Source organism: Pleurodeles waltl, chromosome 8 (genome assembly GCF_031143425.1).
Source record: "Pleurodeles waltl isolate 20211129_DDA chromosome 8, aPleWal1.hap1.20221129, whole genome shotgun sequence".
Classification (NCBI taxonomy): Eukaryota; Metazoa; Chordata; class Amphibia; order Caudata; family Salamandridae; genus Pleurodeles; species Pleurodeles waltl.
Window position 1 is genome coordinate 436,162,815 of NC_090447.1, and position 27,677 is coordinate 436,190,491.

The 27,677-nt window shown below is 45.2% G+C and overlaps 1 protein-coding gene across 5 annotated transcripts in view; it reads left to right on the forward strand.

Annotated features, from left to right (window-relative positions):
- Nucleotides 1-26,660, forward strand: part of CRACDL (CRACD like) — a 630,552-nt gene extending 603,892 nt beyond the window's left edge. For all 5 annotated transcript variants that reach the window (XM_069204319.1, XM_069204324.1, XM_069204322.1 and 2 more), the window contains 3 exons: nucleotides 5,431-5,630; nucleotides 21,956-22,103; nucleotides 25,146-26,660. In XM_069204319.1, coding sequence (XP_069060420.1) covers nucleotides 5,431-5,630; nucleotides 21,956-22,103; nucleotides 25,146-25,291 — 494 coding nt within the window. In that variant the 3' untranslated portion in view covers nucleotides 25,292-26,660. The remainder of the gene's footprint in view (nucleotides 1-5,430; nucleotides 5,631-21,955; nucleotides 22,104-25,145) is intronic.
- The last annotated feature ends 1,017 nt before the right edge of the window (nucleotides 26,661-27,677 follow it).

Consider the following 27,677-nt stretch of genomic DNA (forward strand, 5'->3'; position numbering starts at 1 on the left):
AAGTCATAAAATCACAAGGCATTTCAAAATTCATTGGATATATTATATAGAAACAACCATATAAATAAAGTCTTTAGCACCTACTGATGTGTTTAATCATTAGGCATTGTCATCTTTAATTTAAATAATACACACTGCGCTAGGCAAACCTGCAACATTAAGGGGCATATTTATACTCTGTCTGCGCCGAATGTGCGTCAATAATTTTGACGCACATTCGGTGCAAACACTGCCCCATATTTAAACTTTGACACCCGACGCCGCGGATGTCAAAATTCCACTATGTGCGTCATTTTTTGGAAGCTGGAAACTGCCTTGCGTTAATGATATGCAAGGTAGGCGTTCCCTTCCAAAAAATGACATTAAGGCCTGTGCGCCTTATTTAGCCCCCTGATGGGCGCCGTTTTTTAACGCCTGGGTCAGGGCAGGCGTTATGGGACCTGTGGGCTCGGAACGAGTCCAGAGGTGCCCCCCCTGCCCCCAGGGACACCCCCTGCCACCCTCGCCCACCTCTGGAGGACACCCATGGATGGGGGGACCCATCCCAGGGAAGTAAAGGTAAGTTCAGGTACGTATTTTTTAACGTTTTTTTTAAGTGGCATAGGGGGGCCTGATTTGGGCCCCCCTACATGCCACTATGCCCAATGACCATGCCCAGGGGACATAAGTCCCCTGGGCATGGCCATTGGGCAAGGGGGCATGACTCCTGTCTTTGCTAAGACAGGAGGCATGTCAATGGGGATTGTGCGTCAAAAATAATGGCGCAAGTCCGGTTTGAGGCCTGATTTTAGCCTCAGACCTGACTTGCACCATTTTTTGACGCACAACCCCCCATTTTAACATACGCCGGCGCTGCCTGGTGTAAGTCACTTGTTTTGACCCAGACAAGTCCGTAGCGCCGGCTAACGTTATTCCATAAATAAGTCGCACGCATGGCGCGTTGGAATGGCGTTAGCCGGCGCTGAAATTTTTGACTCTCAACTGCGTTGGCGCAGTTGTGCATTAAAAAGTATAAATATGCCCCTAAATTGGCAATGTTTGCGCAAATCGGAGTATTCTGAGCACCAACGCTTTGCTAAAGCTCTATGCACTACAGTGGAAAACGGGATCAAAATTGTGAGCAAACTTAAGAATATTTTACCTGACCTTAGCTCAAGTTATGGTGTGGCAATTTACAATGAAACCTGCATTCCAGAGGACGAAGGACCGTCAAAAATGTTTGCAGGTCCTTTTGGAGGAATTCAAAAGTTTCACAAGACCTACCACATCTCTATGAAACCACACCAATTTACATTTGTATGCTTATACTATAAAAATGTCCAATGAGGGTGGAGGTGGGAGTGGTGAGGGAAGTATGGGTGGGTGTGGGTGTGAAAGAGAGAGAAACACTGACTTATATTTTGATTGTTGTCATTACCACATACTTGGCTCTGCCTAGTTACTACCTCCCTTATGTAGGGAGGTCGGGCCTGTTTTTAGATCACGAATCTTGCATGTGGCACCTACGGGTAATTGTGTTGCTACAATTAAAACTAGATCAGTTGGGCGTAAATGGGAATTATAATCAGTTAAACTGGCGCATCAGTGACTTGCCAGCATACTTTTTCTGCACTCGATTTTTAGTGTGGTTGAATTTTAAACACAGCTTCATGGATGTATTTTTTTGACACACATTGGTTGAGTTTACAACTAACTGGCGAGGACTCTCTCTTTGGAGGTAGATGTGGATAGCATCCATGGATACCGCTGGCAGTCGTTCAATATGATGCCCTGGTTCTCATACAACCTTTCTTGCAGAATTGGTCTTAATGCTAATCTGTGATGGGACCAAACGTAACGCTCGTTTCTTCAAATAACCATGCAGGCACTAGGATGAGGGGCCATCTTCAACCATTATATATCATTGAGTAGCCTGGATCGAACTTTATATGTTTGCATCATTTCTAGCTGTGGTTTGCATGCTGCGCAAACTCCTACCATGCGGTGTTGGGCTCAGGGCATTACATGTTTTCCTTCAAAGAAAGTTTTGGTTTTGAGCTGAATCATGATACCTCCCCTGAAACCTGTGATGCACTAGAACAAAGATTCCTATCTTGTTTGTACATATTTCAGCTGCCCTGCTACTGATGTGCATTAAGGAAAACGTTTGAGTCCACAGGACTGGGAGACGAGAGACTTTGATAGCACTATGGGTGCATCAGAAAGTCTATACAGCTTGCTTTACCATAACCACGCCTTGGCAGTCCCTTCTGTCAGGCAGGCTTTGCTAGGTGTATCATCGAGTGCATTTGACTTTGTCATACCAAAGCCAGACATATGCTACTCAACTCTCTAAAAAGTGGCTGCAATAGCATTCCTGACTAATATCCCAATAGCGAGCATATGTAAGGCTATTTCTTGGATCACTGTCCACACATTCACTAAGCATCACTGTGGCCCTTTTCAAAACCTCCAGTAGGCACAATTAGTGGAGACTCTTCTTAAAAGACGGTTCCAGTCGTCTTCTACCTCTGCTCTCAGATCACCATTTTAGGGGGTGCGTCCTGCTTTTTTCATTCCCTGCTCAGCATACGATCTACACATGCTTCAAATGAAAAATTTTACTACCTGTTACAACTGGTTTGTAGCATGCATGTTTGAAGAAAGATGGTTTGTCAGTCACCTACATTATGTTCTACCTGTCTTTAGCACCATGATGTTCCTTTCAAAGGATGCAAACATAATGTTTTGCATTTCCCCATATACAGTTTAGCCTTGAAGAGAAAACACAATCTGAGGTAAGGCCTGTGTCCTGATGCATTGTGAGTTTCAGGAGCTGTATCGCAAGTCCTCGCCATACCGATATTCTTTGTTCTAAGAAAAACAACCTTTGATGTTCCGAGCCCAACAATAGATAGCAGGAGTTTGCAGAGCAAGTGAATTTACATCAGAACAGGTTACAAACCGATTGTTACAGGTAAGTATGTTTATTTTCATTAATGCCAACCTATCAATGTATATAGATGCTCCTGATGCAGAGTCAATAACTAAATTACAGGAAGATGTGAGTAATTCATTGCTATTTTAGGTGTCATAATAGCACTTCAACAACCATACTTTTGAATCTGACCCACGTGGGCCCGTACAACACCCTAATCCTTCATCGGTGCTTGTTTTGTATGGGCGGTACAGTACGCTTTAACATTAAGGTGCTGATTCCAACCCCCCCAGTAAATTTGCTGCTGCAGCAGAGCACATGGTGTTGCTGATACCACAGGGTTTGGATTTTCCCCATTGTAATATTCTGCATCATTACATGCTGTGCAGGTTGCTATAAGGGATAGTTTTCACCAAGTTTTAATTGATCTAATTTTTGTGGGGTATTGAAGCCGACTCCCTGTGAAGTTGTTACACAATTCGTAATCCCAGTTCAGACACAAAAGTCTGTGTGAACCCGAACTGGGAAATCGGGTTCACCATGGAAGTCAGGTGAGATCCCAAGAAGAAAAATAAAGTTTATTTATAATATTACAAATTAAAGTTGTATAAGTGCAATAATCAGCTTTTCTTTTTACAAGATACTGACTCGTCATTAAGCCTTCATTTCATTCTGTGTGGTTAGTCTGAAGGATATTTATTTTCCATCTAACTCTCAGTAAGATAACAGCAGTGCACCTGTGAAAGAGCTTCACCTTGAGTTTATTGTTCTTAGCTCCTAGTGAGTGGAAACACTAGATCCTGATGACTAGCTTCGACAAAGTGTTCATGTATTTTTTGTAGAAAGCGCATTGGTGGTTGTATCTCATATGTCATGGTTTAGTCTGGACGTGACTCCTCCCCTGTCCTACCCACTACCTTTAAAATGTACTATATAAATATTTACCAGGATAGGAGGCACAAGAGAAAAATATATTCAAACTTGAACGAGAAACAAGAAGAAACATTAAATACAGTTAAATTGTGTACTGTACAAATGTGCTAAAAAATCCCCAGGTGACACTAGCAGCCAGTTCCTATCAGCTGCATAGAACATCGATTCAAGCTAGTCCAGTCATTAGATACCAAAGGGCATATTTAAGAAAACGTGGCACTGCAATGTGTGCAGCACCACTTTTCTTGCGCCCTTTACTGCCCCCCTACTGCCACCATGGTGCGCCGTATTTGAAATACGACACACCATGGTGCCCATGACGTTATTGATGTACTCTGCAGGAGTAGTGCCAAAATATTGGCGCCACTCCTGCAGAGTACATAGGGGCCCATTATAAATAACGGAAGCCCCCTTTTAATGCCTACTCTGAGCAGGTGTTAAAAGTGCCTTAAAAATTGACGTAAGGAAACCTGTTAGATTTCCTTGCGCTATTTTTCCGGTTCCGTTAACGAGGGAATGCCCCCTCTGCATACATTATGCCTGGCACAGGCATAATGTAACGCAAAGAGTTGCACAGTGGCGCAATGCATGCATTGCGCCACTTTGTAAATGTGGCGCAAGGATTTTGACCTCGTTGGGCCACACTAGCGTAAAACAAAATTACACTAATGTGGCGCAGGGTGGCGATAGGGGCTTATAAATATGCTTCCATGTTTTTTGCTGGCTTCAGAAATTATCATATCAAGTCTATGGGCCATTTTTATGTCCAAGTGACTCAGCGCAGCAAGTCCCCTTTCTGCGCTGCATCACAGGGAAAGGGCAGGAATGCATCGTATTTAATAGAATACAGCGCATTCCTACCTTTGTCCCTGTGCTGGCACTGTTTTAGCAGCCTAGCGCCAATGCATGCACCCTTGTACCATGGTGCAAGGGTGCTTCCGTTGTAAGTATTGATTTTGTGCAAGAAGGGCATCTTCCTGCACAAAAAGAATCCCCTGAGGCATATTCCTCTTTCTATGAGTGCTGCTGATTGCAGCACACATAAAAAGAGGAAGTAACTAGGAGAAATAAATATATTTATCCTCGTTATGTCTCACTTGGGGAGGCGTACGTTTTTGACACATTCCCAGGTCTACCACTTCTGGTAAACATTGGGAATGTGTAAAAACCCATGGATGTTGTGTAGGAATACCCATGCAACACCCATAGAACGCCCCCCAGGGCAGAGTAACACAACACAGCATTTGCACTGCGTTGCTTTACTCTAGATTTATGAAGCCACTCAGGGCCATGCAAGGTGGCCTTGGGTGGCCTCATAAATCTGATTTGTGACTTTTGTCTCTCTTGCAGCATGTTGCGTGGTGCAAGAGGGACGCAGCTGGGCTCATAAATATGCATCTATGTTTTATAGTCGTATGCCATCCATTTCTAGTACTTGGGTGGGCCCTGATCCTTCCACTGCAGCATATTGTGTACTACATTACACACAGTGATCAACTTCAGCTGCTGTGAGGCTCTTTCCATGTATAACCGTAGTGTCCCATTCATGTAAGCTTGTTTGACATCTCATTTCTTGATAGAGAAAAGTGCGCTTTCACCAGTGACTACAGCCGAATTGCTAAAAGGAGTTGACATTCCATCAGAGCCAACATGGATTACTCGGGTAAAGCAGAAGCAGTGGGGCCTTTCGGAACAGCAGCCTACCTTGGATGAAAAATTCCCAACTCCAGAACGGAATACGGAGTCAGGGGTACAAAACAGGAACAAGGAAAACATGGAGGTAATTAATTTATGCAAGCATTTATTATTTATAACATACTACCATGCAAGTTGAAGAATTTCTGTAAAACTATTATTATTTTCGGGACGACAATGCCCCCTATGCGGCGGTCATAAGTAGCCACCTCTTTACGATGTTGACATGCTGAAAAGTAGCATTAGTCCGGCAGGATTTTTTTTATTTTACCCAGTGAATAGTAATGCCTTTTTTTCTGTGGGCCTTCTATGTAGTTTCATGAGACCCAAGGTAGGGCTCTGTGGTTGTGAAGTGCACCCGAAGTTGCACCCAATGAAGAGACTAGTAGTGTTGGCAACTTTGATTGTAGTTAAATGGACAGACCTTTTTCTTAGTGCCATTGAGGGAGAGTTCTACTGGCTTCTTTGTTTTTAAAAGCAGTGTGCTGAGCCTCCCTCAACAATTTATTTTGCTCCATCCGTATGAGACAAGTGAGGAAGTGAATACATGCAGTGTGCGGTGAACGGTATGATTACGAGCTTGTGTCAAACTGACTGGTAACTGGAATCTACTTTTTGAATGGTTGACAAAAAAAAAGGTTGAGGTGAGCTGCTCAGACACGTGGGAGGTGGGACAGGTCCCTTCAGCATTACTGGGCTTTTCACTTGAAGTGAATCAGGTTACAATTCTTAGATAATAAGGGCACTTACTCCTTTGAAGTGCAGAGGCAGACCCCAACCATTCCTTCTTCCTCAGAGGGTGTTCTGCTGTAGACCTTTGTCCTATTGTACCATTGTTTTGTGTCACTGCTGGAGCAAACCTAACTCCAACCCTCCATCCTGAAATATCTGCAGAGAAAGATACTGTGAGAGCTGCAAGTTCAGAGGTCACCCAAAGCAGACTGGGCTGCTGGAACCGACCTTTACATCCACGCACAAGGCATAAATAATTGGTGGAAATGCAGGACAGGGGTTCCGGTTACCAGGAGCGGGGATACACAGCAGTGTGTTATAAACATCTTTGGGCTTCTGAGCTGGGATTTCTGATTGCCAGCTTCCCTTCAGATTAGGAACAAATCTGAAGTCTTGCATCCTGCTAGGTATGCTGTGTGTGGCAGACATGAAGGAAGGAGCCTGTTAGCAATTGGTAACGGATACTGAAGGCACTCTGGCACAAAATTGCAGCCGTCAACTGACTCCACAGCTCATCAACATGAAGAGGAGTTGTGTAAGGAAGACCGAATTGACCACAACTGCATAGACTGCATGTTGCACCAGTTATGGATCAGCCTGCTCTGAGCTTTGGCAAGTTCGTTGCCCATGGAGTCCCACTGCACTACCTCATTGACTCCACTTCGAACTAAGAACTCTGCTCATTTTCCCCTCTGGCGTGTCAGCATGGTAGCAGGGGTCTAGCTTTGTCAGTAAGATTTGGGGGGATGTGAGCTTCAGATATTCCGACAATCAGACTGCCATATAATGTTCATTAAATGCATTATACAACAAGCAGGGGTCATGAGAGGGAGCATTGGGTCATTGGAAAAGGAGATGAATGCGGATTCGTAGGAGTACTAAGAGGAAAAAAAACAATATTTTGTAAAATAACCAGTTTTTTTGAGGACTTTCAAAGCAGAGAGTGAGACAGTGTGTGTTTTCTCTGTATACGTAAAACCTCCTACTGAAATCTGACTGACATCTCATAATACCCGACTGAAAGCACCTGTACGCAACTACTCATAAAAAATACATTTGTTAGGGGGGTGTAACACCCTCCCTGAAGCTCGTCCAAGAATAAACCACGTCACATCTCAACTTCAAATTTCTTCTGTGTTTATTGTTCCATAGTGTATTGGTGAATATCCAAACATAGAAAGTTCATATCCATTCATAAATATGCAAAACGTAGAACAGCAGCAAAGGCTGAAGTGATTCAAGACAATCCACAGCCACAGATGTAGCTGTTCAATACACTCCGACAGCCAAGACGTGTTTCGTCAACAACTTGACTTTTTCAAGGCGTAACGAGAAAATTTGCTAAATTTTGTGGTGGTTCCTGTTACCAGAATGCTGTCGCATACTCAGTGTGTACGTAAAGACGTTGATTCTGAATACGTAAGGTCCAAAGAAAATCTCAGTGAGTTGTAAAATCCTTGGTAAGTATGTGTTTCCAAAGTATTTGGCTCAGACCATGGTAAGTCTGAAAATCCGTCCTGTATTGAGAGTTGAAACCGACCACGCGTGTTAGTAGACGCTGAAGCTATGCCCCTGAATGGTGGTCAGGGGCAATAAGACCATTGTCCTGCAACTGCATCAAGACTGCTGTCACTGCTGTGCAAGGTGTTCATCCAAGTGACTTTTGACAAGTATGAGCAAAGTTCACATAAGTCATTTTCAATGGACTTGTTCAGGGACCACAAATCTGAGATCCTAGTTCATAATATGTGGATAATAATTTACATAGAAGGGGCTGGTTGGGAAAATGAGAGGACGTGAAAGAAGTGAGGGAAGATATTTTATACATTTTGGAAAACACTAGGGAGCAGGGGCGGCTCCTACATAGGGGCAGAGGAGCGTCGCCCCTCCGGCCAGCAGGGGCAGCTGCAAACCTTTTTCCAGAACACGATCATAAACTGAGTTTATGATCGTGTTTTGGGAAAGGGGGCGGGGCCACGGGGGTGACGTGCACTGAGGGGGAGTGCACAGCACTCCCTCTCAGAGTACATGTGTGTTTGGCCGGCCATCTCGGGCCGGCCAAACACACATGCACACAGGGCTCTGGGCTGGAGAGAGCCTGCACAGGCTCCCAGTCTGCCTCGGAGCACCCTGGCTGGGGGGCTTTGTTTCCTTCTCCTTCCCTAAAAATGGATGAGCTAACTTGTTTGCTTCCTCAGTGCAATTTAGGATGTTATTGAAAGTGCAGTTTAAGGTTCAGCAGCCACGCCTGCTATGAGTGAAGATATTTAGGGGCATATTTATAATGCCCTAGCGCCACCTTGCGCCACATTAATGTCATTATTTTTTACGTTATTGTGGCACAACGAGGCACAACGAGGCCGAAATCCCGGCACTGTAGTGCAGGGTGGTGCAATGCATGCATTGTGCCACACTGTAACCCTTTGCTCTACACCAGGCATAATGTATGCAAAGGGGGCATTCCCCCGTTAGGTGAGCCGGAAAAATGGCGTAAGGAAGTCTATGAGATTTCCTTGTGCCATTTTTTTACGGCACTCAAGAGCAGGCGTTAAAAGGGGGCTTCCATTCTTTAGAATGGGGACCTATGTACTCTGCAGGAGTAGCACCAATATTTTGGCGCTATTCCTGCAGAGTACATCAATAGCGTCATGAGAAATTATGCTATTGCCCCCTACCCTGTGCCATTTTAAATATGGCGCACACATTGTGGCGGTAAGGGGGTGCTAAGAGGTGCAGGAAAAGTGTCCCTGCACTCGGTGCAGTGCTACTTTCCATAAATCTGCCTCTTATTATGCTGATGTTTATCCTTTCCATGGGACACCATTTACTTTTCTGGCTGTTGTCCCACCGATTATGCAATGCAGTTCACCTATTAGTCCGCTGGTTAGACTGAAGTTTCTAAATGGAGCAGGGGTCGGGGATTTTAGAGGTAAACGTAGGTTAACTGAAATCCTGCTGTAATGTGATTCTGATTCCGCACATAGGCGCTCATTTAGACCTGGGCTGAAGCACCATCCTTATGCAGCGCCATCATACTGGCAGATTTTCCACCCATATTAGGGGAAGCCAGACCCCGCTAGCTGCATTGTTTTTAGGTCTGGCTTGATAGCACAGCTCATCTTAATCTGCTGTTCCCATTACTTAAACGTATAATTAGAATGGTTTATGGCTCCTCCCCAGAGGAGTATTTATCTCTCACGTGACGCTATAGGCTGTTTGGTGTCTCTTCTGGAGAGCTTGTAATGCAGTGCACCATGGACTACTTTGCATCTTGTTTTCATAGCAGCAGTCTTACTTTTAATAGATCATGACACAATCCACCCAACGCCATGCCACCAGCGATATGTGCAAAACTGCTCTGTCTAAAGAAAATTCTGAAGCATTCCCTCTTCCTCCATTTCCATTTGTTTTTTATCGAAGCCATTCTGAAAAGTCAGGTCTTTGTATTTTACCTTTGGATGATGCAAGGAAGCCCTTTTCTATTCAAATATAGGACTATGACCATGCGCTTTCCACTGAGCATACTGCAAGTCATACTATTAAAGACAAAATAGGCCACACTGCCAATATCATGTAAACGAAGGCGTGACCTCTGTGCTTCCTGACATAACATAATCAGGCCATGAACCGCAGTGTTATCAGGGCGTGAAAACAGTCACCAGTAATACCAAGAAACATGTGTGCTGCCTCTGATTCATTGGAAAATATAGACGTGCAATTTATTCCACGTTTATAGGTAATTCACCAACTGCTGGACATCTAATTGGCATCTAAGTATTTTTATAGTGGTGTATGATGTTTTTTGAGTGTCTTCTACATACTTAGAAGAAGATTTATGAAATGTGGCGCTGCACCTAGTGCAGCGACACTTTTCTAGTGCCCCTTAGCGCCCCATAATGCCACCATGGCGGTAGTTAGGTTGACTAGCGTCATCATTTTTCAAGCTAGTCCTGCACTTTGCAGGATTAGCATAAACAATTATGACGCTAATCCTGCAAAGCACCCGGAGGCCCATTGTATTCAATTTGGGCCTCTTTTTAACGCCTGTACTTAGCAGGTATTAAAAAATGGCAATAAAAATGAGGCAAAGGAATCCTATAGATTCCTTTGTGCCATTTTTACGCCCCCCCCTAGCGCCGGATCTCCCCCCTTGAATACATTATGCCTGGCGTAGGCACAGTATCACGCAAGGGGTTACAAAGTGGCACAATGCAAGCATTGCGTCGCTTTGTAAATATGGCGGGGTGTCTTTCCACTTCGAACGACACATTAGTGTAAAATAAATTATGCTAATGTGGCATTGGAACGGGGCAAGGCCGACATAAATCTGGCCCTTAATGCTTACATTTGCTCTATCTGCATCAACTTGAAATTAATTATATATTTAAAGTCTACATTGTACAGACAGCTGCCTCTGGTAAATCTACATGGTAAAAAGTAGAAATTAAAAAACTGCAGATCGACAAAAGCAATGTAGCCTACCTTATAACGACTTTAATGATTACACAGTATCACCTGGCAACTATAAATCTGCCCTTGAGATTTTAAATAAGAGGCAAGCTTCACTTCTACAACATTTTAGGGTGATCGTTTCGCCCTGTGTTCCTAGAACACATTTGTTCCAGTTCTAGACTTCCATTTAACACATTCCTGGTTCACTTCAGCACACCCAATTCAACTAACCGACCAGATAAAAGTGGTTTGTAAAATGAAACCTCAGACCTGGACTAATGGTGTTCCAGTTACCAGAAACCATCTCATCACTCTACTAACACACAGCATACTATACTGTTTGATATCTTGCAATGAATACCTGTCTCGAGACTCCTTGTCAAGATGGTACCGTCATACAGTGCTGGTCTTGGCATCATGGTGGTAGTTCTTGGCACTTTCTCTCACAAAATAGCCCAGTGTATTGGCTTTGCTAATGCTTGTTGGTATTTTGGGAGTTGGGAGTCTGGACTGTCCTCTTACTTCGCCTGACAAGGCATGGCAAGAAAGCTAGAAGAGATCCTTACATGAATGACAGAGGATCATTGCCATTCAGAATAGATCCATTGCTGGCCATCTCGTGCCCTAAGCCCGCTACCCTGTCCCAATCCTAAAAGTGAGTCATTCTTCTCGCATTCTGATGCAACACTGCTCTGTGTTTCGTATATCTTAATGCCGGTGAATGCATTTTTATGCAGGAATGTGAACATAAGATTAACCCAAACAGAGGCAAGACAGTAAGTTTACGTCTGTAACGTAACAGAAAAAAAAACCTTAGTTGTGGCACAGTAAACAGAAGAAAATGAGCTCCTTTCACTCTAAGGGTAACCAAATTTCAAGCAGGGACACTTGTTTGCCTTTCTCAATGCAATCCCTATTCGTCTATTTAAACTTTTCTACAAAAAGGCAGAAGAGGTGTGCACAACTGATTGCCTGCTGCAGATTCCAGCCAACAAGATGTCGGGTCTCCAAAGATTCTCTAAGAGGGGACCCCCGGGGTCACTCAGAGGCTGCAGGAGATGGCCAGGAGGTCGTCTCGGGCAAACCACAGGCTGGACAGTGAGGAGGGCCACCTGCTGAATGTTGCTGCACCAGAGGTCGGGTTCTCCAAGGCCTGGGGGCTGCGGGTGCAGTTTGCCTTTAGGCACTCCCCGCACTCACGAAGTTGGATATCTTCGTCTGGAGCTTCACGGTCAGGGGGTCCTCGGGATTCCCTCTGCAGGTGTCGTCCTGGAGGGGTGGAGAGTTAAACCCAGGGTGGGTGCTTGCTCGCAATCACCTGGGGACCCTCTCTAGTCAGTTGGATCACCTGGACACGGGTCGTAGGCGTCGGGTGCACAGTGGTCAGAACTCACACATTCGGAGTGGGGTTGGAATCCTTAGTTGTTTTTTCTTCTTGGACAGGGGCGCTGTCCACAGGAGTTCTTGGTCGTTTCGAGGGCAGGGCAGTCCTCTGTAGCTTGGCAGAGGTCGCTGGTCCCACTGGATGCGTCACTGTTCTTTTGCAGGTTCTTTGAAGCAGGAGACAGGCCGGTAGGGCTGGGGTCATGTCAGTTGTCATCTTCCTTCTTCTCTGCTGGGGGTTTCAGCTATGCAGGAATCTGGTGAGCTGTGTTCAGGGAGGCCCTTAAATCCTGGATTTAGGGGCATTACAGGGGTCAAGATGCCCTCTGTATGCATTTTACAATAACTCCCACACTGGCATCACTGGGGGTTTATTGTGCTGAGACGTTTGATATCAAACTTCCCAGTATTCAGTGAAGTCATTATAGAGCTGTGATGTTCTTAATGACAAACTCCCAGACCAAATACTCATTATGGCGACACTGCACTTACAATGTCTAAGAATGGACTTAGACACTGTAGGGGCACATTGCTCATGCAGCTATGCCCTCACCTCTAGTATAGGCCTTAGGGCTGTAAGGCCTGCTAGAGGGGTGTCTTACCTATGCCACAGGCAATGGTTTGTGGGCTCAGAGTGCCATGTCGACTTTGTATTTTTCTCCCCATCAGCACACACAGGCTGCAAAGACAATGTACATGTGCTTGACGAGGCGTCCCCTAAGGTGGCATAATACATGCTGTAGCCCTTTGGGACCTTCCCTGGCCACAGGGCCCTTGGTACCAACAGTACCTTTTACAAGGGACTTAATGTGTGCCAAGGGTGTGCCAATTGCAGAAACAAAGGTACAGATTTCGGCAAAGAACACTGGTGCTGGGGCCTGGTTAGCAGGAGGATCCCAGCACACTTTCAATCATAATTGGCATCAACACTAGGCAAAAAGTGTGGGGGGGTAACCATGCCAACAGTGGCACTTTCCTACATGGTCCTTATATAATTACTAATCTTTCATCTTAACACATGGGAAACAAATGCAAAAGCGTCCGTCCAATGCTCCCACATGGGCAAAACGTATTCAAACATTAGGAATCCCCTGGTCCACTGCAGCTGGTGTATTTTTTCAAACCTGGGTTTGTAAACATTCCATTTCATCTAGAACGTTTATGGCATAAACTGAAGATATCAAAAACTGTATCTGGTGCAAATTAGAGACCAACTATACTGTAATTGTTGATCTACGAAGCTGTTTCCAGAGATCTTGTGAAATTTCCATGGCCAAATCATTTCTTTCATTCTAGTAGCCACACTTTGTCACTTACATGGGCTTGATTTAGGGGCTGGCAGTAAGGGGGGGGGTTATGGAACAAAACTATGAAATATAGCTGCTTAATATAGATTTCCCTCGAGAGCACATATCCCACCAGCAGAGAAGCAATCTCTGCTGTCAGTGGGTCTGCCATTATGTTGGCCTTACTCAACCAAAGATGTGCTATGTAGATGCTGGTATATGCCCAGCATTCTTGGCAGTCAGCTCCATGAAAGACTATAGTGGAAAGGATGTCATACTGTCAAGAATGTATTAGCTCTTTAATATGCGGAGAAAACACCCTTCAGTATGTTGGGGAGACAAGACTTTTGGGTACTTACAAAGTATTAACACTTTGGAGGGCCATTTTCAGTACCCAGGTACTGATAGTGGAAATACACCATGCAACATAAGCACTGGTGGAATTCATACCAGAGGTTTCCCTGCCTAAATGTCCTCTTCCCATGGCAGAGACAATCACTTAGATGAAGAAACTTTCACTGCCGTGGGGGAGAAATGTAAATGCATTGGAGTTTACACTGGTCGAATGGTGAAGGACATGGTACTAGCACACTGGAAGACGGAAATTCTGCCAGCCAAATTCCAAACACCAATACTGTTTATTATAAACAGTGCTTGGAACCACCTTTTTTGGGATAGTAAATCCCTGAAGGTAATCCTTCACAAAGATTGAGATTCGAAATTCTTTCTCTCGAAATTGGGCTTGTTCTTTCCAACACTTAAAAAATATTTGCAAGGTACCTAATTCCACTTCTCCAAGTACCCTACACCATCTTTAACATGATGTAACGTAGTGTGACTGAGCTGCATTCAGATTTTTTTAAATTAAATTATCACATCTTAATTAATTGATAACTTTAATTTGAAAATCATGCTCTTGGCCCCAACTTTCGAGTGCATAGTTAGCAGGGCTGCACTGGGAACCCAAAGCAGCCCTGTCAATTGTGTCAGACCAGCCCCCGGGAGTCAGGGGTGAAAAAGGGGTGGGGGGCTGCATGCAAGTCTGAAGCACTGTGGGTTTTGTTGCTGGAGGCCGATATTGCAGCATTGCTGCAAAACCAACCCCCAATAACAAAACCATCCCGCACTCTTCCAGGCTCCTGGATACCCGTTATGGCCAGTCCGGCCCTGGTTGTTAGAGAACTACATTGCATATACAGGGAGTGCAGAATTATTAGGCAAATGAGTATTTTGACCACATCATCCTCTTTATGCATGTTGTTTTACTCCAAGCTGTATAGGCTCGAAAGCCTACTACCAATTAAGCATATTAGGTGATGTGCATCTCTGTAATGAGAAGGGGTGTGGTCTAATGACATCAACACCCTATATCAGGTGTGCATAATTATTAGGCAACTTCCTTTCCTTTGGCAAAATGGGTCAAAAGAAGGACTTGACAGGCTCAGAAAAGTCAAAAATAGTGAGATATCTTGCAGAGGGATGCAGCACTCTTAAAATTGCAAAGCTTCTGAAGCGTGATCATCGAACAATCAAGCGTTTCATTCAAAATAGTCAACAGGGTCGCAAGAAGCGTGTGGAAAAACCAAGGCGCAAAATAACTGCCCATGAACTGAGAAAAGTCAAGCGTGCAGCTGCCACGATGCCACTTGCCACCAGTTTGGCCATATTTCAGAGCTGCAACATCACTGGAGTGCCCAAAAGCACAAGGTGTGCAATACTCAGAGACATGGCCAAGGTAAGAAAGGCTGAAAGACGACCACCACTGAACAAGACACACAAGCTGAAACGTCAAGACTGGGCCAAGAAATATCTCAAGACTGATTTTTCTAAGGTTTTATGGACTGATGAAATGAGAGTGAGTCTTGATGGGCCAGATGGATGGGCCCGTGGCTGTATTGCTAAAGGGCAGAGAGCTCCAGTCCGACTCAGACGCCAGCAAGGTGGAGGTGGAGTACTGGTTTGGGCTGGTATCATCAAAGATGAGCTTGTGGGGCCTTTTCGGGTTGAGGATGGAGTCAAGCTCAACTCCCAGTCCTACTGCCAGTTCCTGGAAGACACCTTCTTCAAGCAGTGGTACAGGAAGAAGTCTGCATCCTTCAAGAAAAACATGATTTTCATGCAGGACAATGCTCCATCACACGCGTCCAAGTACTCCACAGCGTGGCTGGCAAGAAAGGGTATAAAAGAAGGAAATCTAATGACATGGCCTCCTTGTTCACCTGATCTGAACCCCATTGAGAACCTGTGGTCCATCATCAAATGTGAGATTTACAAGGAGGGAAAACAGTACACCTCTCTGAACAGTGTCTGGGAGGCTGTGGTTGCTGCTGCACGCAATGTTGATTGTGAACAGATCAAAACACTGACAGAATCCATGGATGGCAGGCTTTTGAGTGTCCTTGCAAAGAAAGGTGGCTATATTGGTCACTGATTTGTTTTTGTTTTGTTTTTGAATGTCAGAAATGTATATTTGTGAATGTTGAGATGTTATATTGGTTTCACTGGTAATAATAAATAATTGAAATGGGTATATATTTTTTTTTGTTAAGTTGCCTAATAATTATGCACAGTGATAGTCACCTGCACACACAGATATCCCCCTAACATAGCTAAAACTAAAAACAAACTAAAAACTACTTCCAAAAATATTCAGCTTTGATATTAATGAGTTTTTTGGGTTCATTGAGAACATGGTTGTTGTTCAATAATAAAATTAATCCTCAAAAATACAACTTGCCTAATAATTCTGCACTCCCTGTAATTTGCATAACCTACCACTAATGTAAATAATGTATCTGATAGAGACTTCTAGTTGCAGATTCCTTACCTTTAGAATTTCCTGGCATGAGCTTGGAATCCGGAACTTTTGCTGAGCAATACCCTTGCGCTGTCGATTGCTGTTGTTCGGATCTGCATGGCATCGTCTGCATTGTTGTAGCCGTCTGTGACATCACAGTCACCTATAAAGACACCAACAAGGCACTCATACATCAGTTCTTTTCCTTCCGCGCTGGTTATTCGCGGATCCGGAAGAAAGCTACCCTCTGTCTTTTTTTTTTTGACAAGCCTTTTTCGACCTTTTGTCGAGACTTTTTGCATCTATGCGAGGGTGACCTCAAGAAAGACCGTATTCAAGCAGTGTGGTGCCTGCCGTTGTGCAATGTCAGTGACGGATCCACACCAGGTATGTTTATGGTGTCTTGAGCACAATCATGATTCGAGGTTGTGCTCAGACTTCCGGGCCATGGCTCCGAAAGCTTTGCGAGAGCGATCCCTGAAGCTCATGTCGGCCCGGCAGTCGACATCATCTGGCACAATTCCTCAGAGTTCCCGGTCGAGGAGAAGGTCACAGGACCACTCTAGGAGCTCTAAGTCCTCTTCCTCCCACTCAAGGACCTCCAGGCATTTGGGGAAAAGGCACAAGAAGCAGAAGAAGTCCAAGCGGACTTCGACTTTGCCTCGCCCATAAGCCGAAGATGAGACTCGGGAACATGGATGTTCCAGGCATGGTTCAGCGGAACCGATGCCAGGGCCACCTCCAGCTCAACTAAAAGAGTTTTATGAGGCCATTTGCCACATGGTTGGATGGGCCAGCCCTGCCGGAGCATCCTCGGTCTCTGCGGGGTTGCCAGAGGCCCATCAGGATCCACGCCCGGTGGCTTCATCCTTGGCTTTGATGGGGCCTCGTGGATCCGATTCTGAACCTGGTATGGCTCCGGCCTCACACCATCGGCCTTCTCCGGCACCACCCTGACATTGATGCTTCCAGCGCCACTGGCACCAATCTGGCGCGAACCCCATTCTGATCACCAATGATCCAAAACCGGAATGCCTATTTTGCTGCCGACAGCACCTACAGATGCTAGGTTCGTGTCTGAGCATTTTCCTGAACAGCCAGGCACTGGTGAAGAATGGGAGGGGTCTTTGGACCCTCTAGAAAACCACATGGAGCCATTGGAATGGTATGAGGAACTAGGAGAGGCCAGTGGACTGGATACCTTTCCAGATACTAACTTGCTCTATCCTTCTACCGTTTCTATGGAGGAGAGTACATTGTATGCGATGGTGGTGCGTAGGGCAGCCAAGGTCCTGGACCTAGATCTACCTACAGTGCTGGTCAGGACTAACCTCCTGACAGAGGTACTTCAGCCAGGACTTCTACATCAAAACCGAAGTTGCCCTTCAATAAAGCCCTCACTGATGTCCTGCTGGGGACATGGTCCAAACCCAGCACAGGGGCACCTGTAAATACGACAATCGTCCACCGCCATCGCCCGGCTGCAGGTGACCCTAGTTTTCTCACCCAACATCTTACCCCATAGAGCTTGGTATTTCATGCATTTACATCCCATGGCACCTGCCCTTCCACACCTCGGGATAGGGACTCCAAGAAGCTGGATCAGCTTGGGAAGAAGATGTTTTCTTCCAACAGCCTGGCATTGAGGTTGGTAAACACCTTATGCCTATTGGGAGGTTTTTCCCACACTTTGTGGAATTCATTGTCACAGGTGCTGACTCAGGTCCCCGAGGACATGCAGGCTATTCTTTCTCAAGCAGTTAAGGACAAGAGAGATGCTGCATAGTTTACCATAAGGTGTGGTTTGGACACGACTGACTCACTGGGTAGAGCGATGTTGTCGACGGTGGCCCTTCAACACCATGTCTGGCTTCGTGCATCTGGCTTTTTGGGGGATGTCCAGGCAAACCTCATGGACATGCCCTTTCATAGGTCCTGCCTATTTGGCAAAAAGGCAGACTCGGCGCTGGAGCGCTTAAGGACTCTCTGGCTCTGGCCGAGTCCTTGGGCCTCTCGGTGACCCCTGGCCAACAGTCTCTCTAATGCCCCTTTTGAGGCTTTGGAAGGGGCGTGGCACCAAACCATCCACAGACCAACCACCGTCCACCGCCAGGCCAACATCTTGTGCGGGGACGCGGTTGTAGTGCCTTCAGAACCAGAGGACCTAACCTCTACAGCATCCAGGCCCTCCTAGTGTGATTCTACAAGGCCATGTGTATCCAGTTGGAGGGAGGATTCAGTTTCATCTCACTCACTGTTGGTCCATAACATCCGACAAATGGGTCTTGCAAATCATGCAGAAGGGCTATTCCCTCCCCTTCTAGTCTTTCCCTCCCCCAATTCCTCCCTCAAAAGAACGGCAGATGAAGGATCACTTGGTTTTGCTCCCCAGGAAGTTGCAGCTCTCTTGGCCAGGGGAGCCATAGAAAGGGTTCTGAAATTAGAAGTAAGCAGTGGTTGTTATTCCAGTTACTTTCTGATAACCAAAATTAACAAGTGCCTTCGCCCTATTCTGGATTTGCGGGCGTCAGTCTCTTCCTCAAAAAGGAGAAATTCTAAATGCTCACTGTGGCTCAGGTCATGTCTGCCCTAGACCAAGAAGTCTGGATGGTAGCGCTGGACTTGCAGGATGCATATTTCCACATCCCTGTCCTTCCTGCCCACAGGCGCTACTTGCGATTCAAGGTAGGCCACAAGCACTTTCAGTTTACTGTCCTAATCTTTGGCCTTACCAGTGCCCCTTGGGTGTTCACCAAGGTGATAGCGGTGGTCGAAGCTCATCTGCGCAGGCTAGGGGTTTCAGTCCACCCCTACCTCAATGACTAGTTGTTGAAGGCTTCTTCACCCCAGGTGGTTGTCACCCATATTCAGACTACAACAAACCTCCTGCACTCGCTGGGGCTCACTATAAACATGCAGAAGTCGCACCTGACTCCCACTCAGATGCTCCCTTTCATCGGAGCTGTTCTGGACACAGTGCAATTTCAGGCCTGTCCTCCCAAGCAGGGAGCCCAGGATATTCAGGTGATGATTCCAATGTTTTGGCCTCTGTCGATGAGACATACGCTGAGGCTGCTGAGCCTAATTGCCTCCTGCATCCTGTTAGTAAAACATAACATATGGCATATGAGGGCTCTGAAGTTCCAGTGGGCGCAGCATCAGGGAAATCTCAATGACAGTTCAGATCTCAGAGGCAACTGCAAAAGATCTGCAGTGATGGTTAATGAACCACAATTGGCAGACTCCCCTCCGTTCCCCAACCAGATTTTACAGTAGTGACAGATGCGTCACTTTTGGGGTGGGGCGGCCATCTGGGAGAGGTGGAGATCAGAGGCCTCTTGTCTTTGGTGGAATCTGGACTGCATATCAGCGTACTGGAGCTATGGGCGATCCGGTTTGCATTGAAGGGATTTCTTCCAGTTGTCAAAGGAAAGATAGTGCAGGTGTTCACGGACAACACCACTGCAATGTGGTACTGCAACAAGTAGGGCAATGTGGTGTCGTGGACCCTTTGTCAAGAGGTCTTGTGACTCTGGACATGGCTGAAACAGCAGGGCATAACCCTGCTGGTTCAACATCTGGTAGGTTCTCTGAACACCAGGGCAGAGGAACTCAGCCGTCGATGCAGAGCGAATCATGAGTGGTGTCTCCATCCAGAGGTGGCACAAGGACTCTTTCAGCAGTGGGAAGAGCCTTGGTTAGATCTGTTTTCCTCCACAGAGAACACGCAATATCAGCAGTATTGCGCACTGGAGTTTCCAAGGCGCACCTTCTCGGCGAAGCTTTTCATCACAAGTGTAGCTCAGGCCTCCTGTACGCCTTTCCACCCATACCACTTCTGCCCAGAGTTCTCAAGAAGATCAAGAATGATCGGGCTGAAGTAACCCTGGTGGCTCTGGACTGGGCACAGGGAGTCTGATATCCTGAGCTTCTGAAAATGAGCATCGATCCTCCGATCAGGCTGCCCCTTCTGGAAGATCTTCTGTTGCTGTAGCAGGGGATGGTTCTCCACCCGAACCTGTCAACTCTGCACCTTTATGCATGGAGATTGAGCAGTGGCAATTGACAGCCTTCGACCTTCCTCCCGAAGTCGGTAAAGTTATTCTGGCAGCCAGGATCCCTCCAGCATGACGGTATGTGCATGCCGTTGGAGGCCCTTTGTATATTATTGTACAGAAAGATCTCTTGATCCTTTTTCTGCTTCTGTCTCTGACATTCTCCTCTTTATATTGTCCCTTGCAGGGGCTCTGCATTGGGCACTCTCAAGAGTTATCTTTCCGCCTTATCAGCTCTTCTTCGGCTGCCCAATCAGCCTTCATTATTTAAATCTCCTATTGTAAATAGATTTCTTAAGGGGCTTGTACACATGTTTTCCTCCTACGCCTTTTATTATGCCTTAGTGGGACTTGAATCTAGTTCTAACCTGTCTTATGTGTGCTCCCTTTGAGCCTTTACACAATTGTCTCCTCTGGCTGCTCACCATCAAGACAGCCTTCTTAGTGGCAGTAACATCTGCCAGGAGGGTGAGTGAGATGGAGGCTCTCTCATCGAAACCGCCGTATCTCACCATGTTTTCGGATTGGGTAGTCCTTCGCATTCGTGCCTCTTTCCTCCCTAAGGTGGTGACCCCATTTCATCTGGATCAGTATATCACCCTGCCACCTTCTTTGCTCCACCACAACCCTCTAAGGAAGAAGAGCGACTCCATTGACTGGACCCAAAAAGAGCGTTGTCGTTCTACCTTGACCGCACAAAAGAGTTCCTGGTAGATGGCCAACTGTTTGTGGGGTATATGGGAGCAAAGAAAGGTCAGGCAGTGCAGAAACAAACCATTTCGTGCTGGGTCATTCTCTGCATAAAAATATGCTACGCTCTGGCCAAGAAGCAGCCTCCTGAGGGCTCATTCCGCCAGGGCTAATGCTGCAACCACTGCGTTAACAAGAGATGTACCAATGCTGGACATCTGTCAGGCTGCACTGTGGGCGTCTCTGCACACATTTGCCAAACACTACTGCCTGGACCGTCAGGACTGCAGAGATGGGGACTTTGCCCGCTCGGTCCTGCAGGACTTTTTAGTTTGAGGACAATTTTTCCTGGAGCCCAGTGCCAGGAGGTTATGGCTTCAGTATCTATTCTAAAGGTAGGGAATCTGCAGCTAGAAGTATCTATCAGATGAACAAGTTACTTCCCTTCAGTAACATGCTATCATGTAGAGACTATCTAGCTCCAGATTCCTTACACCCACCCATGCCTCCCTGCTCTGCGGGGTCTTTTCTTAGAGTTAAGGGTTGTCCCTGTCAGGGCCCTAGTTTTTTCTCACAGACAAACTGTCGGTTCTTTCCATAGCTCTGCGCTTCTGGCGTGGGAGTTTGTGGAAAAGTGCAGACATACGCATGCCTGAGTGGTGCCTTTATAGGTGACCGTGACGTCACAGACGATGCCAACGATGCTGATAATGCCACGTGGATACACAAGACACCACCCAACAGTGCATGCAAGGGTTTTGCTCAGCAAAAGTTCCGGATTCCAAGCTGATTCCTGGAAATTCTGAAGGTAAGGAATCTGCAACTAGAGTCTCTACTAGATAATGCGTTATTGAAGGTAAGTAACTTGTTTGATACTGCATTCTAATGTCGGCACTGGTTCAATGATTAGACACTCCTGTCCTAAAGTAGTCTATGTCTTCATTTGTTTCTTATGTGTCTTAATTTTGTGGTATTGCAATAATGCATGAATTTTTACATTCACTGTTGAAACTAGGTTGCCTCGAAACAGCCAGCAGAAACCAACACTAGTAAAACAACATTTTCAACATCTAAAACTACTTCTGACGAACCCAGTCAAGAAAGCAGGAATGATCTAAAAGAAACATGTCAGAGGGCGCACACAGTTTCTCAACCCATCTCTGGTAAGGAATACTACTTAAAGAACTGCACTACTGGAGGCTGTTCTCATTATATGTGAACTCTTTACCCGTTATTAGCATCTTTTATCCTTAAGCTAACCTGAGCATTCAGGTTTTGAGCAGATTAGAAAAACATAACCAATGGCTTAAGAGTCACTTTAACTGAAAATCTAGCATATTTGAACACTGGTAACCAGACTCCGGTTGTTTTGTATTCTAGTGGAAAATGTAAACAACAAAATAGGTGTTGAGATGGGAATGTTCTCTAAATGGGTAAATTCCCCTGATCTGCCTGCCTGTGGAACTGGCATTCTGATATTTTAAGCTGTAGCATAACATTAATCTAGTATGTGCACAGAGTCCTAGGTCTCTCCATGAGGTCCAGGATCCATCCTGTGACCTTGAGGGGTGCACCAAATGTAACTATAAAACAGTAGGTTGCTGCTCCTGTCCTGGGTGTAGCACATTAAACTGTGGTGGTAGCATGCCAGATTTTGTAAATCATTTGTGTTATCAGACATTTTCCTCCATGTCAGTAAGAGTGTGGCCTGTTGACCACTCTTGCATAAAGTTCCACTGTTATGCAAAACCCAGAATCTTGCCTGACTTCCTATGTGCATGTCAAGTGCATATGCATGTCCAGTGAGCATTTCACACATGTATGGTAGTAGGACTCTGTGTGTCGGACTATTGCCAGTGGGATCCTTGTCCATTTTGAATCATGGATGCCCCTGACTGTAACGTGGCACAAGATTGAATATAAGTATAGCTTTCTACCCTTTGCCCCAGCCTGTCCACAATATATGGGAGTCTGTTGCCTGCATTCTTGAGACTGAAGGGTGGAAACCGAGATACGCAACTTTGGAAAATGGAGACAGGGCAATCTTTATAAATTCAATGAAGACTTTGTTCACAAGGAGCTGCTAATTGGTTCTTCCTTAGCACTGCAATTTGGTTAATGGTAGGGTTAGAAGTGGGGTTGCAGTTTATGTTGTTCAAGGTGGGGAAGTTTCTAGGCCAGGCCTGCCTTGTTGTCTGTCTCTGATTGCTACTTTAGGAAGACTGATAACAGCCAGATACAGAAAACTCACATTTCATTGTGCCAATGTTGTGTGTGCTACCTGCTGCAAGAAGTATCACTTTGCATCAGGACTATACCTGGAGAGTAGCCTATGAAGGACATTTGAAAGAGAACAAACCTTAATCAGTTCTTGATACAGTGGTACATATTCTCTGTCTAGAAAATGTGTATGATGGTGGGATCCAAATCAACCCACTTGGTCCTGGTCCCACATTCATGTTGAGCAAGGAAGAAAGTGCTCCCCAGAGAAATAAAAGGGCAGTAGTGTACCCTGGTCTGGTGTCTGCCTGGAAACAAGTGTCCCAAAGGTTGAGAAGCCATCATCTGAAGTCAACACTTTATGCTGGAGGAGATGAGGCTCTACCTAAAGATTCTAAAAACCTGTTTGCTTGCTGAAAGTGGGAAGGAGTGTGCCTAGCCCTGCAGAAGGAGAGACTGTCCTGGAGGAGAGCCACGTTGTTCCCATCAAGAGAAACCCCAAAGAAAGCAGATGACCCCAGAAAGTGTGCCTTTGTTCTGAAAGGGTCTCCCTGATATCTCTGCACATTTCATGAAGTAAGCTAAACCAGGTTCACACACAACAAGTCGCCTGGCACGGGTTTCATCATCGGAGGCTGGTACTACTAACGGGGAGTGAAAAACTGCATCACTGCTGAGCCAGGTCTGTCCAGGAGCTGCCACTCACTGAAGATATCACCACAACTAGTTTTCCCCTAGAGGCAAAAACTGCCTCTGCTCAGCGCCTGCCCACAGCTGACCAAGAGGAGTGTCGCTGCTGAGCAGGGCACTGACAGAAGACCCACCTCCCCAAATGCATCTTGCAATATTGTCTGAAAAACTTCTATCCAGGAACTGCAACAGAGTACATACTGCAAAGGTGGAAGGGAACATCCTTATTTGATGCACTGTCAAGAGAAACTTGCAGGTAAATCACAGGTGCTTAGCCTGATCTAGGGGACAAGAAACAAAGGTGTGCGGGCAAATCTGCCACACTTTCTAAAGACTGTTGTTTGATGCTAAAGGAACGATAAACCTTCGAATTGAACTCCCTACTTAAAACATTACGCAGATTTGAGCTAACTGCACATAAGCCTAATCCTGCCTAAACCCATAGAACGGAGTGGACGGGTATAGTATGAATCTTCAACCTAATAGGAAGGAGGACAGTTACCAGAAAAGGAAAGAGTTGTAGCACCTCACATATAGAAGGCAACATTCTGCAACCCATTACGTTGTTTCCATTGAATTGTAGAATATTTAGATTTGCTGTGAGAAACAGATGGATCTAAATGGACTCATCAAATAAAAACTAGAGCCCTGTTGAAGTAGGTGGTCATAAAAAACGTGTTGGCTGTATGTGTCAGCAGTACAGATATTTGTTCACTATCTTATGTATACGTTTTTTAAACTATATTAAAAGCTTGGAACAAGAAGCCTTTAAATGTCTGTGAATAATGTCTACATATGTAAAGAAGCTATTAGAGTTGTGTGAATAACTATGGAATCAAAGTATTTACATTTATGAATTTTACGAAACTTATTTGGTATGCTTGAATAATAACCAATATCAGTGGGTATTATCATCTTTTGGGAGTATGACTGCCAGGCTGTTCCCCGATAGCCCCCTTTTTTACAAAAGCATTTGTGGTGTACTTATGTTGGGATGTGATATTTTGTGATATAATCTTAATGGTCAAACTCTATTTTTCCTGTATCTTAGAAGTCAAATCAAAATGTTGAGGATGTATGATGCGCTTGGAAGCTGTCCTGTAACCAGAAAAAAATTCGACTTGATGATATTACTTTTTATTACAAAGGTTCTATTTTCTAGTTACGTTTTGCTGTGGCAGTGGACTAAAGATAGACAACTTTATCCAATTTGACTGTATATTGTTTGTTAGAAAATGTGCTCATAGCAAAACAGTGCACATTCACTTAATTGTCTTTTTCATTTACCTCTACAGCAACTCAGCCACTTTTTGTAGCAGAGAAAGAGGAGAAATCCCATCATCCAAGAGCGAGTCCAGCTACATCTGACCGGCCCTCATGGATGGAACTTGCCAAGAAAAAATCCCAAGCCTGGAACGACATGCCCCAGATTATAAAATAGAAAAGTGTTTCTCACAACATTCGTGTTCTCCTTTATAGACTTTAACTGCTGTAAATGACTTATTTCTGAAGAATCAGTGGTACATATGTAAGATCATTTAGAGGCTGAATGGAAGGAAAAAGGAGCCTTTGAGTGCTGTCTCAATGTCCAAAGAAGCACTTTTTATCATTCTGAAATGTAGTCTCTGTAATAATGGCACCAAGAGTAACATGAACTTTTATTTTTCTTTTGATAATTCTGGAATTTTTCTTACATTGTTTAAAGGAAAAATGTCCTCCCAGCTTGAGCAAATGTGAATATATCCTTCTGGATCAAGCAGGTTTTGTAGGTATGTGATTTGTGACTGAAAGGCACAACAAATGGCCTAATTTAGAGTTTGACGGATGGGTTACTCAGTCACATATGTGATGCATATACCTTCCGCCGTAATAATATGTCCATAGGATATAATGGAATCGTAGTACAGCGGATGGGATATCCGTCACGTTTGTGATTGAATAACCCCATCCACCAAACTCTAAATAAGGCCCCAAGTTTGGATTTGCAACCAAGACATCTCCTACCTCTTGTAGATCCCAAGACGCAAAGAAAGGTGGCACATGGCAATTAAGTAGTTTTATCAAAATTAAACTGGTAGCCGTATGTACAAAAGCCATGTAAGTTAAACTAGCTCATCTTTTGACTTCTGACATTGCTTTTATGCTCTTCAGATTATTTTGCACCTTTCCCTAGCACATGAGATGTTTCTTTCATCCTTACACTGAAATCAGAAACATTGTGCATGTGAGGGATTTTAACTCGATAAAGAACAGGAACAACTTATTTGAGAGTGAATTTACTCCAGTGCTCTTTCTCCACTTCATGAAGTCTGGGATAGCCAACAAGCCAGCATGAGGCCTTTGTGTTGTGCTGGGTAGCTGCAAGCTCTTTTTGCTTTTCCAACTTGTTGAGGTCAAGATAAAGCGCAGGAATTTTGAAGCTGAGTTACTCCTGCACCATGATTGATGAAGAAATTACAAATGAAGGTGCAAGGGAGAACATAACTGCAAACTAATTTTCTGTCAGACTAATTTTACCTCCACGACCTTTCAGTAATGCTTTATTAGTCTTCGCCCACCCGAACACTGTCCTCTGATCATATTATTTCTCCGATTTTACTCACGTTTTATACTTAGCCATACCTAAAATCCTTTATACTGTCTGGGTCTTGCATCACCTTAATTTCTCTGTAGCTTTCAATTCAACAGCCCACTTTGAATCCTGTATGAGATCATTTTTTGTAAATGATTTCTTTCATGTAATTACTAAAGTGAAAATGTATGTAGTGTAAAATATTTTATTTGTAAACAAAAATAAGTTTTGGTGTAGTAAAAAGTAAAAAAAAGAAGAAACCAATGTAAGCAGTAGTCTTTCTTTCTTTTTAATGTTAATTTGAGGAACACAGAGGCCAGCACCACGAGGGGACACAGCTGTAGTGCCATGGAGGTGAGTATGTGACCAGGGGTGGCTCCTCCATAAGGGCGGAGAAGCGTTGCTCACCAGCCACAGAGGCAGCTGCAAATCTTTTCCCCAAAAACAATAATAAACTGTGTTTATTATTGTTTTGGGGGGAAAGGGGCAGGGCCACAGGGGTGACGAGCAATGAGGGGGAGTGCTCAGCACTGCGCATGTATGTTTGTCCAGCTGTCTCGGGCTGGCCAAACACACATGCGCAGAAGGGTATCTCCAGCCCAGCAACACAGTTGCCAAGCTGGAGAGAGCCTACACAGGCTCCCAATCTGGCTGGGAGCGCCCTGGCTGGGTGCTCCCAGCCAATCCTGATGCTGCTCTGAGCAGCGTCAGGATTGGCCGCAGGGCAGGCTGGGAGCCTGTGTCTGCAGCGAGACGGAGGAGTGGAGCGGCGCATCCAGGAGCGAGGTAAGTGGTTTTAAAAAAAAATATGTTTCCTAATGTAATGTGTCCCACCCCGCACGCCGCCCCCCACCTCTGCAACCCGCAAGCCATGACTGGAAAGGCCATGGGTTCAAGACCCCTTACCATTAGAGCCCAGTCGGCTCTACTTTTGTCTAAGCGCAATAGAGTCTAGGTGCAGGGCCTACCTTAAGCCATGCCATGTGATTAGCAGCTCTTCTCCTAACCCCTAGGGTCACTCTTTGGATATGGTAAGACTCATAAGTCGTCATGTGCATAGGAATAGTTCCTCCAGAGACTACTGGGATGAACCATTGGGTGTACCTACCATACTCCAGGCATGGTTCTGCACTTAGAACAACTGTCCTACAGACTACTGATCGCTTTATCCATTCAATATCTCTATATGTTTATAAATGGAAACTATAGAAACAAGGCTGTGTTGACTTTTCTGTCCTGATTTGTGCATTCATTG